Consider the following 20616-nt stretch of genomic DNA (forward strand, 5'->3'; position numbering starts at 1 on the left):
ATATTGTTGACAGTGCTCGTTTACCACAAGAAATAAATACCTGTAGAAAGCAGCACAATAGTCAAATTGCCAATTAAACAATAAACAAATTTAGAACACTAGCATTTTGTAAGTGATACCTAAAAATCTAAATATAATAGCAACTGTGGAAGAAACCTTAATCTTCTCCTTTTTTAATAAAATGTTATTGTAACCCTGATAAAGGGGGATAAAATGCTTTGACTGATAAAAAACAATTTGAACTTTAGTCTGTATCCAGGTTTTGCATCATGCAAGAATGAGGAAACTGCAGGAGGTGTCGTCTTGTTATCACAGCTCTCAGTCTGCAAACTGTAATAAGACGTTCTCATTTCAGCATATTTAAGATAATTGGTGTGAACAGAATGTTTTTTATGTCTTGAACTTGTGAGCAGGTTACCCTCTACATCAGTGAGGTACATTGTTATTCAGGCTTGAGCAGATTTGCAAACTGGACTTCTAGTGAGAACCTGTCATTTAGTTCTGCACCCTGCTGTTATGAGGAAAGTTAACACACAAGTAAATCAACCAGAGTGCAAAAAAATAAGGCAAACAACTGAGTGGAAAACTAACAAACAACCACTGTTTTTCTCGTGCAATAAAAAAGTGTAGTAACACCTGTGCTTTTATGACAAATCAAATTACATTTTTGAAAAAAAAAAAAACTAACAGATATATCATGGCATATACATAGGTGTCCATGGACATTTTGAGAGGCAAACCTTGTTGGTGCCTTTCAAACAGATGAGGCAGCATCAGCCACTGAGAATGTAACAGAACCAGTTTGTTCTTTGCCAGCTTGGTGGCTGACTGCAAGTCAAGTCAAATCACGGAAATGAAGGATAAATGTGTTTTGCAGCTGATCTGTCACTCAGTTAGTGTGGGTGTAGACTGTGGTGCTATCTGATCTGCTCAATCACATATGCTACATGAAGTTCCAGGTAACAATAGGCTCATTAGTTTTAGACTCACACTCAGCAAAGAACAAACAAACTTCTGCTCTGACTGACTGCGGAGAGGAAAGGTGTGTATGTACATTTATATGTGGGGGGGTAGTTTGTTGAAACTATTTTGTCGCAGCTTGTGTAACATATTGTGTGGCATCTATTAGCATTAGGTGCGTTTATGAACAAAAATGCTTTACCTTTATACTAAGCCTGGAATTGACCACATGATTAACTAGGCTACATGAAAGTCCTTGGTTATTAAAAAATATATATATTTTCTTTTAATGTTAACATATTCATTTTCACTCAGTATTTTGTAAAAAGATTGGAAACAAAAAAAATTTACAAACTGACTATTTTTGAAATTGAACCAATGCTGAACATGTAATTTTACAATTTAAATACCACTGAATTAATGGCACTAAAATATTTTATTTTGAAAATCATTAACCTGAATTTATGTGGTCTATTTCTTCAAAAATTATCAAATGCGTTAGTTCAAGTTTTGCAAATATGAAAAACAAAATATAGGTTTTTGAGTGTTTTACCTGAATTTGTGAAGCCTACCAATACTTGAAATTACCTGCTTGAAATATCAAAGTATTTTGCTTCTTAAAAGATTCAAAGCGTCATGGTTTTTCCTTTGCACACTTTGTGTTCAGGCATATCACATTCATTCCTCCTGCAGGTCAGCTGGCAATGGGTGGAACTTCCTCTAAAAGAGCCTTTTTTTGGCAAAAGAAGAAGTCGTCACCTGTGAACAAAACCTGGAGTCAACTGAAGGGGGCGCTACCCCATAAGAAACGCAAGAGGAAGAGTCTTATTGCTCTGGATAAACTAAACCTGGATAACCTGAGGAAGGAGAAGCATTCCCAGAAGAGATTCTCATTGCCAACAGACAAGAAAGAACCAATATCGCTGAAAAGACTCTCACTTGCCAACGTGAGGAAGGAATCAATTCAGACTGCCTCATCAAGAAAGAAGGACAAGGATGTAGGAGGGCTGGGAAAAGTAGGAGAGCAGATAAAAAGGAAATTTTCTCAAGAGCCTATGAAGGGGATCAGTGCTCAAAAAGAGGTTGTTCCTTCCTCTGTGAACCTGAAGGAAACGATCCAAAAAATGCAGCAAAAGAGTCCAAAAAGAAAGTCAATGAGCTCATGAGATCCATTCGTCCAACAGGATCCAAAGCAAATGGACAATTTAGAGCAAAAGAATCCTGAATTTGGTTGGAAGACAAAAGAAAAGACGTGAGGTCACAGTCAGAGAAGAGTCAGAGAATTTCATGCTTTCTTAGTTTTTAATGTCACAGTCAGTGTCATTGTCAGGTGATCATGGCTGAAAATGAGACACGGGAAACTGAAACACCTTGATGTCAGTTACACAGTTGTAACATTAATTAGCTGCAATACATTTACCATAAAGCTTCACATCACTTGTCACACTTCTCCTGTTTGCCCCGTCATGCTTAACAAAAAGCCATTTAAAATTTTTACACTTCTGGGTATAATCCTAATGAAAAATGCCTAGCTTTATTTCCCTTTATGGTGTATTTTAAGTTGCCTCTGATGACAAATCTGCTTAAGTGCACTAAATACTGTACATAATATCTATTACCATAATGTGATCATAAATAAAGTTTTGTATCACCAACAATTTACGAAGGCAAATAATTTCATTCCAGCATATAGACAATTTACATGACGCGAACACCACAGTGTTAGCAGCGTATAGTGACAAAAAATAATTACATTTTACAAAATAAAACCTGGAGGAAGGAGCAGTTTAAAGCATACAATCTATAAAAATAAAAACAAAAAAACTGTATATGATGATTCTTAACCACAGCAGAGGTTCCTCCCTTCAGTTGTGTGAAGGGGTAAATGTCTATTTTGGGGTAAAAAACTTCAAATATCCTACATTTAAAATTTTGTGACAATTTAACCAGAATCATAAACCAAAGATGATGATTCTAAATGATCAACAAGTAAATAGGGGAGGGGGCTTTAAAGAGAAATACTTGAGCCTTTACAAGATGCACTTTAAAACAGCGTTATGAATTCTAATTAAGGATAACGTTAATAAATGATTTAATAATGCTTTTAGACCAGTAATAAGCCATTACTATTAGGTTGTGACGTTGGTTGGTGTTTATCGTCTTTCAGAATAATCTGCTCTATTTTAATCTTTGTAGTTAGTTCTTTAATTGAAGTGATGGTCACGAGTTTAAAACTTAATAGAACACCAACAAAGTTGACATTACATTTGTAGTAAATGATCCATGAGGTCTTCAGTATTTTAATGATCAAACTAACTAACATTCATGGCACTACTGATAAACTTAATTGGTGGCGGGCAATTAAAAAAAAAAAAACTTGCAAAAGGTATGATGAGGCACATGCACCTGACATAACTCGGGCCTGAAGGCATATTGACTGACTGCAACCAGGAGGCCAAGAAAATGGCTGAATAGGGCTTAAAAAGGTCATTGGACGATACGTTTGAGGAAAAAGCAGCAACAGTAAATATTAAGTTCTTCATAAATGGATTTTGGTCTGGAGGCTTTGAAGCTTTACAAATGTCCAAACTGCCATAAGAAGTTATTCCTTCATGAATTTAAGAGCTTGTTACAACACTGAGCAAGTTTTTCACAACCTGGCAACCCAAATGTTGCTCCTAAGAACAGCCTATGAGTAATTAATAAAGCACTACACAATGATTTATTAACGACTAACAAATTTATGAAAGTATGGAGAAGAGTGGCACTGGGTCTCCTCCATGAGGTTCAGTGGCATCTGTGCAGTGTCTTATGAGCACATGAACCCTGGCATCAGATTTCAAGTGATTCTATACACACCCCGTTGTCAGTTTATTAGGTACACCGACCTATAACTAAAGCAGTCCTGTAATAAATCCTCCCTAAAAGTCAGTTTGTGTTTAAACTGTTCTACATAGGTGCTGATTCACCTGTAAGATCATTTTGGAGGGCTGCAATTCATTTATTCTATTTTACTGACAGGTGTTTCCATTATTTTGTCCAACCCATTTATATCAGAGGGGAGGCTAAATAACGGAAACAGCTTTCTGTATAATGCAGCCTCTAAAATGATCATACAGTTGAATAAACATCTCTCTAAAGCAGTTACAACAAGAGCTGAACATTATAACCTGTGTGTCTAATAAACTGGCAAATGAGTACACACACACACACACACACACACACACACACACACACACACACACACACACACACACACACACACACACACACACTAAGCCAACTGTGGCACTCCAAAGGGCACATATTTCTGCTATTTAACAGTCCACACACTTTCAGTAATTTTTTCCTTTCACTGCCAACATGCTCCAGTTGTTCAGCAGCCGTCTGTGCTGCGTTAGGGGGAAAAAATTGGCAGGTTGTTTATGTCCAAACAGGAAATGTCAGCATCCCCCACGTTGTGTAAATGGCCCAGCGATGTGGAGTTTTCCTCTCTATGTCTGCCGAGTACAAATGAGCCACTTGCGTCCGTTTAAATTAGAAGATTCGTGCAACATCATCGGCCAACTGATACTAGATGTTCATCAAAAATCAACAGTTTTTGATCCTGCCACAACAGTCCGCCTGCTGAGGAGAAACAGGCCTTGAGGCTTGTTTATGTGTCCATACACAGATCTGTACATTTCACTGTCAAGTGTGTGCATGCTCTTCTTCTGTGTCTGTTGAAAGTTTATCGTTGCTCAAGTTAATTCCAGTTTTCTGAAGAGGCAGGTAAGTCTTCTGAGCCTTCGTGGATGAGAGGCGTCCCGTTGCTCTTCTCTACTGGCTCAGCAGTACGAGACTTATAGTTCTACAGACAGAGGTGGAGAAACAGACCAAAGTATGAGGGAAGGGTTGAAATGAGGTAAAGGTGCAGCAGAAAGTAACAGGAAGTGAAAAAGAAAAAAAAAAGAAAAGAAAGAGAGATTGGGTTAGTCATGTCTAAATTAGCAAAACAAAGCTAAACCAGCTGAGATAAAACAAAAAAAAGTAAAAGATATGAAAGACAGTTTTAACCCCGATACTGTTCCCACACAGAACGACATGATTCACCAGTTTCACCAGGTTAATCACACGAAGGAGCGAAGTGAAGAGCAGACAGAGCAGGCAGCGGACAGACGTGAACAAACAAATCACAGCTGTAGGCAGATTTATACATTTATTCAGATTACTTTTAACAATGCGTGTACAAAAATAAACCCATTATAATATGAAAATGTTTCTGAACTTTCAAAACAATACCACAGTTTGCTTATATTTGGTAGTAAGTATGAACATGTTGATTTTTTAGAAATGTGAAAAAAAAGAATATAGTTTGACTATACTTTCATCCCTTTAACAGCTTCTTGAAATGGCATTCCCTTTAAGAGTACTTACACTTAATAATTTACAGTTATCCAGAAATATCTAACTTCCTTTTAATCATGAGTTACTGCATATCTTAGTATCAACACACAGTGAGGTCAAATCCATCTGACTTCTGCCTTCCCCTACAGTCCCAATGTCACTGACAAAAAAATGTGTGTAAAACGTTTCTGTGAATCATTGTACACAGTTATACACGCACGCACACACACATGAAACAAAACAATCATCACTGCAATACTAGCAGCAATAACGGCTGCTTGTGTGTGAACGCGTGTGTGTGTGTGTGTGTGTGTGTGTGAGTGAGAGAATGACAGTGTGCATGCCTCCAACATGCACACATGCCAGAGTAACAAGTCAGAGGAAATGTGGCAAGGAGCACAACCCACTCTAACTACGAGGGCACATCTGGACCGGTTTAAAGCTGTACTACACGAACACACACACATGCACATCAGCAAACAGCACAGAGAACACAGAAACCGTGCGCTTCGTGTAGAATGTAAAAATAAATAATCGCATGAGGCAACAGGGTATTTCCAGGCATTTGGGTAATGTGAAAAAAAAGAAAGCTTTTTATAGCACGAGGCAGCGTGAGCAGTGAGGCATCGTTTTATGAGATCTGAGTTTGATCGAGGTCGCTCTCCTTGATGTCGTGCTAAAAGTTTGCCTCACGCAAAGTTCGACATCCTGGCTGGATGAATGTACATGTGTGTGGAATTATATTAGTGCCACACTTCTGCGTGCACATTTGCACACACGCAAATTATGTTTTGTGGAGAAATTATTAATAATATTACAAGCAAAGAGCAATTGCAGCTAGTGATATAAACTTTACATACTGCAGTTTTTAGCTGAAACGGTGGCCAACAGTAACACTCTGCCAGGCCGAGTGACTGCACTGGAAACATCCAGACCACAGACCACAGGCTCGAGAGAGGGCAAGTGGTTACTGTTGCACCCTTATGTGAACCATAGCAAAATGCACTAATACATTTATTGGGCAAAGAAGTGATGTCTGTTTGCACAAAATAAATTAATGATAATTTCTCACCAAAACATAACTTATGTGTGTGTGCAAAAGAGTGTTTCTGTGACCACAATGTGAGTTCAGACAAAAATGTAATGCTGTGTGATGAAGGTAGAGGGGAAGAAATACATTACGCTCAACCAACGACAAAAACTGTATAACTGTAGTAAAGTCCAGCAATTAAGAGTCTGCACACCCAAATCAATCTGGATGCTGCTGTAATCCAATACGTCCATACGTCGATACTGACAATTTGATTATTACCAGAGATCACTGATGGACGATACGATCGCCTCCATATTTTTCACTCATAATGGCACATTTGACTGAAGGCCGGCGAGACTGCAGCTGTGTGTGTGACTGAACACGCTGACACTGAAACTCTTTGAGTCAGAAAGAGCATGTGGTTCATTTGAGCGTGCAGAGTTCTTGCTGGACCTATGTACATACAAGTGTTGCGGGTTACCACATACACAACTGTGTCACTATACAGTCTTCCCTACTGTTCGAATGGCGTTATGATCATGAAGAAATTTATTTTGATTGAAAGCGTGCAACAGGAATTGAAAGACAGACACACGCAGATCTGAAACTTAACAACATCTGACAATGTGTGAAAGGCATTCGTCAAAGACAAGCGATCTTTAACACGTTCACCACACAGTCAGTGTTTGGTATGTGTGACCTAAATAAGTGCTACATATATTCTCTGCTTTTGTGTTCTCACCAATCCACATGGTATGCGGCTTTTTGCAAGCGACAGTGAGCAGACTTCAGTACGTCTTTGAAGCAGCACAATGTGCATCAGACTCCAGGCAGTGCTGTTAGATATGTAGACGAAAAAAGCATCAGCCTGGGGTTTATAGTGTAAGGTTTTACATTCAACATAGTTTTACTCTTGTTACGTAATAAGCAGAAGCGTGTTTGCTTACATTTGCTCAAGCAGAGAATGAAAAGGAAGATTAACATTTGAACTGCTGACTTTACAGTTTTACTGCACATGACTCTTGTACACAAACTAGTCACTTTTAAATAATCAAACACATTTGCATCCAATGTTTTGTGAACAGTGGCTCTGCTTGTAATAATTAGTATTTGCTCGACTATTCTGTTAATGATTTTTAGAAAGAAAAAAAAAAAAGAAAAGGAGTGTGCAGTTTAAATTGTTCTGGATTTTATGTCGCCACACACCCAAAAGTTTTCTGCTGCAAAACGACGCTGACCACTGCGGCTAGAATTACCAGCTCGTGGTTGTACGCCTCCACCGACTGGTCAAGCTGACATATAGTCCCAATCTCCCCTTCCTGAGTCATAGTGTTGAATAATGGCCACATGTGTTTTTGTATAAACATTGTGATGTCACAGTGAAGTTGACATTTGACCATATGGATATAAAATGTCATCACTTCATCATTTTATCCTATTAGCCATTTGTGTTAAATTGTGTCATAATTAGCAGATGAATGTATGAGTTATGGCCAAAAATGCGTTTTGGGGTCACATTGATCTTGAACTTTGACCTTCAACCACCAAATTCTAATCAGATCATCCTTGTGTCCAAAAGGACATTTGTGTTAAATTTGGAGGGATTTCCTTGAGGGGTTCCTGAGATATCGCGTTCACAAGGCCAAAAACCGTGTTTTGTGAGGTCACCGTGACCTTGGTCTTTTGAGCTACGGATGGACGGACAACCTGAAAACATAATACATCCCGCCCTGGTTTTTACTGGCACGGAGGCATAAAGAGGAACTTCATGGAGCATGAAAACCTCAGCTCAAAACTGAACAAGAAAACACAGGGAGAAAAAGTTCTCCGAACTCAAGCTCATCATGACTGAGTTTCTCTGGCCACTTGTGAGAAACAAAAAACTAGTTTTGAACACAGCACTGACATATCATCACCTTTTGAGTTGATATGGTGAACTGGTTCGCAGACAGATGCTTATATGTGTATGTCCTTTTATGTCAGCTGTTCAATTTCTTAACTTTCTGGTCTCTAGCAGCTGCTGAGGGAAACATCTGTCTCTGTAGCTGCTGAACGCTCCACTGTCACTTTCACATTGTCACATTTCATCTGATACATGTCATTGTGAAAAAAAAAAAAAAAAAAAAGTTGATTAAAGCCGCTTTAATGGAACTATTTTTTCAAAATCTGATTTGCATCTGGATGTTTTTACTTTTCAATAATCAAATTTTACATATTTTTTTGTGTTCAATGATTTTGGGAGTTTTAGGAGCGAAAGGTAAAACTGAAAACAACGAGCAGCACTCAAACACAACATGAAGTTGTTAAGTCGTGCCGGGTCGTCAGTTTTTCGTAGCATACTTTTTCAAAGTGTTTGATTGGAGGTTGTCATGGTCGTACTATGTGGCGAATAGATAATGATTGTCATTGGACTACAGTCAGTGTGCTCTCAAAGGTTTATAATTTACAGTCCTTAGTGCGAGTGGTTGTTTTGTTTGTGATTGCTGTCTTCTTTGTCGTTGCTCTCAGACAGTACCTCGTGCTCCAGGGTGTTAAAGTGAGCTCCAGAGTTGCCCTGGTGGTTGCTGCTGCGCTGGAACAGGCAGCACAGGATGTCCTTGAAGGTCCTTCTCATGTCTTTGTCCCTGAAGGAATAGATGATGGGGTTGACGAAGGAGTTGCACTCGGCCAGCACCAGGCAGTACTTCTCGTAGCGTAGCACCTTACACCTTTCACAGCCCAGACCGTCGAGCAGCAGCACGACCAGGCCGGGCGTCCAGCAGACCACAAAACAGCCTGCAGGGGGTGGAGGGTGGAGAGGGAGATCAAGGATACAGGAGGTCATTACAAGACTTGCAGCAACATTGGAAATCAACAAGAAAAATCACAGATAAAGAAGGAGTTATTCAGAGGAAAGAAAATGAACAGACAGAGTCGTAAAGAATGTGAAGAAGTACAAGTAGGGGGTAGCTAAGGGAGTAAGGGAATGTACTGTAAATTCCTCTGTAGACAATACACACACATATACACACACACACACTCACACACACACACGTCAGCATGTGGACTGGGTTTAGTCTGTATGATCACATTTCATTATGATAATACTCGATTAGGCAGCTCAGGAATTCATTATGTCCACACATGCTCAGCATGTACAGGACTAATACATGCACACGTACAAGCTACAGATGGAAATGTGAAAACAATGTGATAACACACTCTCACAAGCACAGTGTGCAATGCATTCATCAGCCTCTGACTATAGTTTCAACTGTTACAGCTACACGTCTCAAGGTCAGAAGCTGAAGTCGGTCCTCTCAAACATAGAAACACAAGATAACACACCCTCCGAGCGGTGTCATATGGGCAGGAGAGAAGCTGTTTTTTGTCACAGTAACTGAACTATGCGGCTCCCTGTCAGGGCATGCTCAGGGTTTTCCTCGCCCTCCTCACATGCCAGAGGTGCTGAATCCTGGCTGCTGAGTGACGGGAGAAAGACGTGTAACATTTTTTAAAACTTAAGAGGAATTTAATCGAAAGTTCAAAATGCAAGGGCAGAAGCAGAGGAGGCTGGGAGAAAAAAAATAAATAAAAAAGGGGGCCAGAGCCAGTTCAGCATAAAAACAAGGAATCGGTGGGAGACGGAGGGATGAGAGAATGTGTGTTGGGAGGAAGTTTGGTTTAACAAGTACAGACAAGCCAAGAGAGGAGCCTGCATGGCAGCCTGTACATACTTGTAACAGGCTGTGGGTGTTTTTATTCAGTGAAGATTCAGGCAAATATTCCCCCTGAAACCTGCTTCCATCTTTTCAAATGAGCAAAACACAAGCGGCGCAGGGTCTGTACAATCAACAGCCCCAAAAATCACATTTCAACCACCTTGTTACTGTCAGCGATGAGGGCTTACATGAAGAGAACATTACCTGCTCAAGTTAAAACCCCCCTCTCATCTCTGTGGTTTGTCTTCAGGTGCTTAAGGCAAAGTTCTTTTTACACCAGTTTTCACTTTATTACTTAAGAAGAAGCTGATCACTTCACACCCAAAGGCTGTTGTGTTTCCTGCTGCAGACAAGTGAGGTGTTATACATGATAAGCTTTTATCTACACCTACGGGTTCAAACAGAGTTGAAGATTTTTGACTGAACGACCTGAAGAGTCCTGCACACTGATCGATTTTACTCGACGAAGGTCAGAGGACGGAAGCGTTGTTCATAAAGAAGAAGAAAAATGCGGAGAAAATAGTTTGTGATTGTGCGTCAGAATCCTTCAATGTTAGTTTAGTATTGTTGAATTAAAAACAAATAAATTCACAGTTTAAAAAAAACGTGAATAAAATGGATTTGTGCATGAGGCTGGACAACATGAACTTAAAGGTATAATTAATTGTAATATTTTTCTTGGTGTATATTAAAATCTTATTAAATACACCCGCTCAAAGGAAGCTCAATTAAAACAGTGGATGTTGTATTAATTAAAAAAATGGAAAATGTCATGAATTAAGACTCTTAATAATATTTAACATACTCAGTATTTAAGAACTCCTTCAGGAAGTGGTTTACTAAAATATAAAAAATGTCCACCACTGATGACGACTGAGAGATGTGGCTGAAAGCACTCGGCTTTCTCTGGTGACAGAGCCCAGTCAGACAGTGAAAGTGTGTGAGTGTAAGTGTTTGTGTGTGTGTGTGTGTGTGTGTGTGTGTGTGTGTGTGTGTGTGTGTGTCTGTGTGTGTGTCTGTGTGTGTGTCTGTGTGTGTGTGTGTCTCTGTGTGTGTGTGTGTGTCTGTGTGTGTCTCTGTGTCTGTGTGTCTCTGTGTGTGTGTGTGTCTGTGTGCGTGTCTCTGTGTGTGTCTATGTCTGTGTGTGTGTGTGTGTGTGTGTCTCTGTGCCTGTGTGTGTGTGTGTGTGTGTGTGTCTGTGTGTGTGTGTGTGTCTGTGTGTGTGTGTGTGTGTGTGTGTGTGTGTGTGTGTGTGTGTGTGGCCTCACCCAGGATCATGGAGACGGTCTTCATCAGGTTGAGCACCGTCTCCTTGTATCTCATCTGGGAGGTGTGCTGCGACATCTGCTTGCTCTTGTGCCTCACGTAGACAAATATCCGGGTGTAGACGGCCACCATGATGGAGAAGGTCAGCAGATTGAGAAGGCCCCAGAACACCAAGTAGCTGCGGCTGTACATCGGGGCCATGGTGGAGCAGTTCGGCAGGTCACAGAGACAGTGCCAGCCCATGGTGGGAACCAGGCCCATGACTATCGCCACCAGCCAGATGAACAGCATGATGATGAACACCCGCCGGGTGCTCATCTTGCTGTGCAGCTGCATGTTGAAGATGGTCTGGTGGCGTTCCACCGCCACGGCCAGGAGGTTGAGGACGGAGGCTGTCAGACTGGTGTCGATCAGCCCCTGCCGCACAAACCACTGGTGCTTGGACAGCTTAATGGTCCAAGGACCGGTGTGAAACATCAAGTGGAGGTAGGAGATACCTGGGAGGAGGAGAGCGAGGATTTTATTACAGAGAGATTTTAAACAGAGCAGCAAGACACTTAGAGTTTGTCCCAGGCCTGTTTCACATCTTCACATGCAACATGAGGAAATGATGAATAGAGACAATTTAGCACAGCTCTTCAGATACCTGCCGTCAGTACAAGCTCAAAAAGGAGGTAAAACTTTGTACTGATGGTTTGTATTTGCAGCTTTATCAATTCCACTATTAAGAAACATTAGATTTTAAAAAGGTCCTATTCAGTTTCCATTAGTATGAAACCACAGCTGCAGCTGCAGAAGCAGTATTTAGCAGTATAAGGGACAATGGAGTAATTAGGAGATCTTATACACCGGGCCTGCAGGTCTGGAGTATTCAACCCTCATTTCTTTTACTTATGAGTGAAGCAGGTCCGGCCCTGTGAGGTCAACACACACTAGAGGCATGTGATGAGCCAAAACACCCATCACCACTGTTTTCTAAACTTGCATATCAGCAGCATCTTGACAGACAACACTGCATTTAGCCTCAGTATTGTGAAAAAGATAAGCAGCTGTTTCTGTCGCGACCTCAGACGCCACAGGTTTCAACAGAAACGCGACAGTCATGTGACATTATGTGACGTCAAATAGTGCAAAAATAAAAAGTGCAGACTTTGTTGTTGTAATTTTAACATAGTTTATGGCAGAGATGTTGAGTGTGTTCCTTCTGTCACTAATCACCTTTATTATCAACCTTGTGAACTCAGCAGTTAAACCTCAGAGTTCAGAGCAGCGCTGTGCTTTCTGTTGAACTGTAGCAGCACTGAAACTTAATGTCAAACACCTCAAAATATCAAGTGTTACAATGCAGTTTAAACTGAGTTTATTGTATATTTATATCATTTGTAGTAGTTACAATAATAATGTAGCAGCTCGTGCAGTAAAACGACTGTACCTGAGAAGAGGTCTGCCAACGCCAGGTTACCCAACAGGTAGTAGATAGGAAAGTGAAAGCGTCGGTTTTTTAAAATGGCCCCTATGACCAAAAGGTTGGAAAAGATGACAATGAAGCAGACCGTCATGCCCAGCGTGACGATCACATAGTCACGTTTGCGCCAGTGGTCGCTGATGTTCTTGCCGCTCTCCTCATAGAAAAATTTGACAGAACGGTTGAAGTAGCATCCCTCTTTGTCCTCGGTCACCGTATCCATGTTGAGATATGTGGCGGATGTGCGATCAGAGAAGAGTTGAGGAGGTGGAGGAGGAGGAGGAGGAGGAGGAGGAGGGAGACGAGAGCCGAGGTGCAGACAGGAAGCAGAGGGGGAGGACTAGGGCGCCATTCAGACTCGCCCTGTCTGGTGGGCTGGAGATCGGCATGCCATCAGCTGGACAGGTGAGGAGGGGAGGGATCCAGGTTGAAGTCTGAGCTGACTGGGACACCGGGGTCACGTCTCCAATCTGCGGAAGAACGAGTTATTAGTTTAAGGACACAAACACAACCATTAATGCACGACTTCAATCCAAAATTAGTAATAAACCAAACTTATTAAATCACAGTTATGACAAAGCTCTTACAGAACCACATGTATGCAGATTGTAATTTTGAATTAATAAACTGCATGAACTCCATATGTTTCCACTGACAACAGCTCCAACAACCAATGATATTTAACCATCTGGACATTTAACCGGCCAATTAGCATACAGTCCAGTTCTGAGGCTAATAATAATAATAATAATAATAAATTTTATTTATAAGTGGCTTTCAGGACACTTTACACAGCTAATAAAAACACCCAGAAGCATAAACAAGATAGACAGTGTATATCAATATATAACCTACCACTGGAACAAGTTAGCATTTGATCTGTAGGTGTCTGTTACTACAAGGGAAACTACCTGAACCCGTCAGCAGCAGAGATTTCCTTTGTTCTGTCGTCATGTCACTCTCAGAATTAGTGTCAGAAAAAGTCTTGACTAAAAACCCTCGCTCTTTGCTTACAATAATTAACATCGTGGCTCAGCTAATGCATGTATTTCACCAACCTCGTCACCCGAACAGAGTGAATCACCGCGGCCACCAAATCTTTTTTTTTTTAAATCTTCACACACCCTAATTTGGATGTGAGACAAAATGCAGCACTACAGATTTTGATTTGCTTTATTCCATTAAAAAAACAAGGATCGGCGCCAACACTGATTCTTCAGATCGGCTCGGGACATCTGGGGTTTAAGAAATGACACAATTACTGACATCATCTTGGGCACCAGGACACTGTGATGAGAATTTTCCACTGTTTTCTAATGTGTTAAAGTTCAAACAATTAATAAAGAACATAACTGATACAAATTATTATTATTATTTAACAATAAAACTTACTAAAAAAGGAAATATCAAAGTAGTAAAATATAAAAAGGACATTGGCACTGATGCTTTTTTAAATAATTGTTTTACAGTCAATAAAATAATGTGGTAAATCAGTAAGATAAAGCAGTTCAGACCATCACTGTTTACTGTGAACCCCAGTGGCCTGAATACACACAACTAACTAGGTTTACATAAGCACATGCTGCCTTCCACTAATGTATTTTACTGTTTAGTTGTTTTTCCTCGAATGAAAAAATACACTTCATGTGAGGGAAATATAACACAAAGCTGACGTGTTCACAAAACCTTGATCCACATAAACCTGAAAATCTTGATTAGCAGCCATTTCCACGATCATGTTACTGCGGAGCTTAACAACAAACATCGACAGAGCCCGACAAGTCACAACAGGGACTTGCGAGTCTTTATGATGCTGTAATTAAAACCAACCACAGCTCAGACCAGAGATCAGCACTTCGCTTCAAGACACGCATGCAAAATGTGGCCAACAACAACGGGCTTCAATCCTCTATTTACGGTAAACTTGTACAGGCTGCTTGTTGCGAGTGTTGAGTCAACAACACTCCCTCACACATTCTCCATTTCCCTGCGACAGCCAGCGCGGCGACACACACGCACGCACGCTACCATCCACTCTCAGCTCAACTCTCTCAACAATGGAAAGAGCGGAGCAGCTCCCTGCAGCAGAGACACACCTCACAATTACACAATCCTGCTATGTAACTCAATCTCAATCCAAACATGCACACACACACACACACACACACACACACACACACACACACACACACACACACACACACACACAGGGAGGGAACCTCAGTGACCCACTCTCTTACTAAGGGTGTGTGAAGAGAAATGCCAAATCAAAAACAGAAAAATTTGGAGAGAGGAGGAACTTTAGAGGCTCGGGAATGAAATGATGGATGAGAAACATTTGCTAGAAAAGGCTTTGAGTACAGCAGCGATGTTGAACAGTTGAGGAAAGTTGAAAAAAAACAATTAATATAACTATGCCGTATCTTAAACTGGTGACATATTGATCTTGTAAGCAATGTCCCAGAACACCCACACATAAATGAGCACTTTATTCATAATTAGTTTGTTCTTTGTTTTTCTAAGTCGCTCATTTATTGTCTTGTCTCTGTATTTTAAACAGTTTTGTGTTTACGTCCGGCTTAATTTGTCCTGGGGAAAAATAAAGTCACAACTGAACTGGAAAAGTGTAACGAGAGAATGTGAAAGGACAGAAAAGTCAAAACGAAAGTAAGTGTTGGGTGAATAGAAATATGATAATGAATTAAGTGTGTTTGAAGTCTGTGCGTTCACATGTGTTGACACCCGCCAGACAGGTTCTGAACCGCACTGTGAGCAGAAGAGTGAGAGTGTCTTCCATTTCTCTTCAACACCTCCGTCCCCGACTGACATGAGCCGTGAGTCAACCATTAAAACCAGGGGCTAACACTGAAAACCACACAGATTAGTCATTTTCATTCCGTTGCTCCGTTTCGTGACCTAACTGTGACATCATCTCGCAGCATTACAATTCATTTCCACAACTGTCCCTGTGTACACTATCACTATCACCATCTTGTGTTTTAAAATCGTGCCTCAGATTTACGCCGTTAATGCTGTATTTGTTAAAAACACAAAAAAATGATCTCAAGCGGAACTCACACCGAAAGTGTGTGACGCACATCCTAACATCTGCACCCACTGTCACACCAGTGGACCAGGTGCACCAGGGATGCAACAGTCCTTTGCAACCAATTTCTGTTCTTATGCTGATTCCAGTGCCTCAACTCAGGACCAGGGTTTGGCGATACTTGCTGAAACGCTTCATTCTCCTTATTTGGCCAAAACCTGATTCCCTGATTCGGATCGCTACCTGCATCGATACTAATCCAACGGATCTGATCAGGGAATTCTTAATCTTGATGTACAGTGCCACATGACACGTCAATTTGCCAACGTTTGAAACAGCTACTGTACCAGGACCACTTATTTTGTCTGCATGAGGCTTATGGTCTGTGCTTTGGGCAGATGCAGATAATGTACAATGTATTAAGAGCCACAGATCTAACAAACCTCTTCACATATTCATCATAAGAGGGCGTTCGGCCTCAGTTGTTGACTGTACACTAGTTGCATTTCAGTGTGCACCTGGAGGCTAAAACACACCTTCTTCAACTGTTGCAGTCAAGGTTGCAAACAGGGAGCCTGCAAAGCCATCGAGTGAATCTGAATAATCTCTGTGCCAAAGGTCACAACTGACAAAGGCTACAGCTCACAGGTAACAAAAAAACAACAAACTTCCAACTGCCAGGGTCTAAAGATCAAGACTGAAGCTTTTTTCATTGAGTCTGACGCTGCTCAAAAGATTTTCAAATCCAATTGAGACACACAGACCTCGTGTCAATCACTTTCGAAACACTAAATATCATGTTTGTAACCTATTTTCTATGATTTGTCTTGATGCTAAGCTAAGCTAAAAACTGGAAACGATGGGAAACAGCTCATCTGCACAAAAACATATGTAAACAGGATTTAAGCTTTGTTAGTTTCCACCGTTAGTGCTCAGCGATCTGTCAACGTTAGAGCAAACTAATGTGTAATTGTTATACGTGTATCAAGGCTATCACTTTTCATATTACGTTTGAACATGTAAGTGCATGAGAGCGTTCGGAGTAGCCTGCTTTATGGTCCAGCAGAGGGCGCTCCTAAAATTCACTATCAGCCTGACCTCCTGCACCTGCTGCCGACTTATCAGTTAATTATACATAAAAATGTAGGAGGACACTCGTGAGCAAGATCACGCTAATCAGATAATCACGACACAGGAGCATCAGGGAGATAGTGTGCGGAAATATTCTTAGTTCCTCATCGTGGATGTAAAAAGCGCCTCCTTAACTTTACAATGACAACAAATCTGAGGACTCACCTTCTGGCACGCCTCCCAAGTAAGTCTGCGAATGCACCAGAAATATCAAGGAGCAGCAGCAGGTGTATAACCACGACAGACCGCCTCCGCTCTTCACCAGACTTAACGTCAGGACTCCCGTCAGAAGCTTGTAAAGATGCCATCACAGATAAGATAAGAAGCACCAATTAAATACGAATATATGTGACCCGGTTGTTTGACACCACATGGGCAAATATAGAGTTTATAAAAGGTCGTTCAAACTTCAAGCACTTTTGCATATCCCTCCACAAGTCCACTGAGGTGCTTCCACTCTGTGTGGCTCTCAGGATCTGAATTTGCATGACTGTGCGTTTTCATGCATCATGTGCCTGTGTTTGTGTGTGAATGGACTGGGCTGAATCAGTAAACACCAGTTTGAATGCAAACTAGTCATTACCAGAGCAGCCACACCCGAGTCTCTCCCCCCCCCCTCCTCCTCCTCCCCTTCCTACTCCTCCTCCTCCTCCTCCTCTTCTCTCTCCTTCTGAAAGAAGAGCTCCAGCACATCAACTTCAGCTAGCACTTGTTTGGAATAGGAAACATTTACACACCACACACACTAAAACCAATACTGCAGCAGAGGTGGTGGAAGTGAGTGAGAAACTGTCGATTATGTTTGCGACCTCTAATTCCAGGTAAAAAGGAAAATTCTGCTCGTCTCCTCGGGAGCACTCTCTTCGGGTGCATTGGTTTCAATTAATTCTGGACAAGCAACTGGTGGGACTGACTGTGTGTCATCTGCATAATGATTACCTTTGCCGATTTAATCACACAGATGCACACACAGGCACTTCTCTCTTATTGGATTGGGCAAACTAATGTCTAATCTATCCAATAAATTCTTTTTCTTTTAAAAACAGCAGACCTCATTGCATCAAATGCCACAAAATACACATTTCCTGCAGAGGCTTTTTTTAGGCAGAAAAGATTCTGATGAAAACACAATATGAAGTTTGTTGCTATGCATCAGAAATACTGTAATTAGGGACCATTTTAAATAAATTACCTCATACCAAAGCCTTTGGAGACATTGTCATGGAAGAAAAAAAAGGGCTAAATATAATCTAAAAGAACTAAGAAACTGCTGCCTGTATTTTAGAGTTGTGTATTTAAATCTAAAGAGTGAGAATATTTGCCTTGAAGGTTTTGTGTTGGCAGTCAATTTTCTCAGTAGGATACATTTTCTGTCATTTGTTGCAGATTTACCTAAAGATTACAAAGAGGTTACAGTAAGTGATTTACATTAATATTTCCCCTTTACTCATGCACAGGAAAGTCATCTTTGCATATTTTCTTTGTCTGAAGAAACTACTCATCTGCTCAACTCATGACCTGCGTTCACTCACACAATCAACTGCGGTAAACATGAGACAGTAACTCAACTTTCCCGGGTAATTCACAAGAATACACTACAGGAAATGATCTTGGTGAGTAGTCAGTTATCTCGTATAAATCTCAGTATTCAGTCCCAGCTCCTTCAATGTTTGGATTTACCGCTTCACTTCCTTTTATATGACTGTAGAGTGAAAACCTTCAGGCTGCTGGTTGGACAAAATAAGCATTTTAAAGTTTTCACCCTGGGCTATGGGAACTTGTGAGAAGCATTATGAACCTTAACTTTTGTTGGTTCAATTCAAGCTTTTAAATACAAGTGTCCATAAAATATCAAAACAATGAAAACAAGGAATATAAACAAAAAACTTTTTCCATTTAACAGTAGAAGCCAATGATGTTTAAATACAAACAAACCAGAAAAGAATAAGTCAACAAGCCAACAACACTGAACAGCCATAGTGGTGAGATGAGGTGTGTGGTAGAACAAAGAGAGAGAAAATGAAACTGCTTACTATTTAATTTAATATGCACAAAAATAGCTGGTTTCAGCTTCACAAATGTAAGGATTTGCAGCTTTTCTGGATTAAATGACAGTAAATGTAATATAGTGTTTGGAGATCAGTCAGAAAGCAAAGGCGATTTGAAAACATCCATTTGGGATGTAGGAAATGATGATGAGCTGTTGTTCACCATTATCCGATGTTTTATAATCTACATAAAAGACGTTATAATTTACTGCAGTTCAACCCACACTGACACAGAGTTGAGTCACCACTGTGTGACAGTGTCAACAAAGCCTGAACAAACTAACCTTCACAATGACAAGATTTATTACAGGGCTGTGGTGCTGGATTCAAGTTCAGGTAACTAAACTTTTAACAACCTGCACACTGAACTATAAAAGGACGCATGGGTGAAGCACATCTACCCTGTGTGTGCCACCTACATCTACCCTGTGTGTGCCACCTACTGCAGGATATGTGCCGTGGTTACACCCAACCAAAAAAACAGGACACAAAAAAAAAATGAACAATTTTATCTCAAGGGAAAGAAAGATAACTGAAGACAGGTTGAACAAAGGTTGCGTGACTAGATGGGATCACTTCTCAGAAGGAAAAAAAAAAGGGCATGGTCACAGCGGACAGTGCTGAGGATGTTCAGGCTGTAATGAAGTCCAGACTCCCTCCACGCCGCTTTGAGACAGTGCAGATGCCTTTGCATGCTGATGGGTGCCCCCGACCTCCCGGCGCAGGAACAATGAGGCGCAGAGAAGGACTACAACTCCGGCTTCACACTCACAGCAGAGGCGTTTTACACACACAAAGAATAAAAGAATAGAAAAAAAGGAAGAGAAATAGGAAAAACATGAACTCACCTTTCCCCGTGTGTGTGAACTCGATTATCCAGAATATCAAGCTCGGAGTCCTCGTCGAGTTGAGAAAACAATGTGCTGTCGTACCTGAGGTCACAATCCCGACGCCCTCTGAGCGCAGAGAGGAAATAAAATGCAACACAAGCAGTAAAAAATAAAAAGCAAATGTTGTTTTTTTTTTTTTCTGTTTCTATTGAGGATCCACTCCAGCGTTTTCCCTTTTAGTCCCACAAACTCAAACTCGGTGAGCAGTCTCCGTCACCTGTGCGGGGCACTTTCGCCTTGCTTCCGGTAGTTTGAGCGGTTGTTACCTGTGCGCAGTGATCCGCGCTCTGTGAGTCCCGGGAGGTGTAGAAAGGGTGCGGCACAGTGCTCCTCCGCTGCTGCTCTCGCTGCTGCCGCCTCTCTGTTACAAAGGAGCGGGTCGGAGCTCCTCGGTATGCTGCTTCTGCCAACCTGAGCAGCTCCGTATCCGCCCCAGCTGCCCCCCTGTTGGCTGCCGCGGAGGCGGGACGGCCAATGACAGTGGAGCTGAGGAGTGATTGACAGGATGTTACTCCGGCAGGTTTATATGATTTTGATTGTGGTGGGAGATGCATGAGTAATTGTATATGTCTTCCAGTCTATTGTGGTGAGGTCATGGGGGAGGGTTGTGGCAGGAAATGGACTAACATGACCTTTGATACATTTGCATTGAGAATATATGCATTATTGTGTAAACAAAAATGTAACTGA

The 20616-nt window shown here is 41.1% G+C and overlaps 1 protein-coding gene across 2 annotated transcripts; it reads right to left on the reverse strand.

Annotated features, from left to right (window-relative positions):
• Positions 1 to 2243: 2243 nt before the first annotated feature.
• On the reverse strand, positions 2244 to 20358 carry lpar2b (lysophosphatidic acid receptor 2b). 2 transcript variants are annotated; one of them, XM_056371899.1, is made up of 5 exons: positions 19885 to 20358; positions 12779 to 13281; positions 11349 to 11843; positions 8895 to 9154; positions 2244 to 4810 (listed from the first exon to the last, which is right to left on the reverse strand). In XM_056371899.1, exons 2-5 carry the CDS (start codon positions 13032 to 13034, stop codon positions 4706 to 4708), a joined length of 1116 nt encoding a protein of 371 aa, XP_056227874.1. In that variant the 5' UTR covers positions 13035 to 13281; positions 19885 to 20358; the 3' UTR covers positions 2244 to 4705. The 2 variants fall into 2 exon arrangements, 1 of the variants encoding a protein (XP_056227874.1); XR_008827133.1 differs by having other exon boundaries at positions 4727 to 4810; positions 7122 to 9154.
• Between the last annotated feature and the right edge of the window lie 258 nt (positions 20359 to 20616).

This window comes from Seriola aureovittata, chromosome 3 (assembly GCF_021018895.1).
Source record: "Seriola aureovittata isolate HTS-2021-v1 ecotype China chromosome 3, ASM2101889v1, whole genome shotgun sequence".
Lineage (NCBI taxonomy): Eukaryota > Metazoa > Chordata > Actinopteri > Carangiformes > Carangidae > Seriola > Seriola aureovittata.

Coding starts and splice junctions, on each gene's coding strand:
- lpar2b (XM_056371899.1), bottom strand. CDS start 13,034: ATGGATACGGTGACCGAGGACAAAGAGGGATGCTACTTCAACCGTTCT. Junction 11,844..12,778: donor GTTGGCAGACCTCTTCTCAG/GTACAGTCGTTT, acceptor TCCTCCTCCCAG/GTATCTCCTACCTCCACTTG. Junction 4,811..8,894: donor TTAACACCCTGGAGCACGAG/GTACTGTCTGAG, acceptor CTCTGTCTGTAG/AACTATAAGTCTCGTACTGC.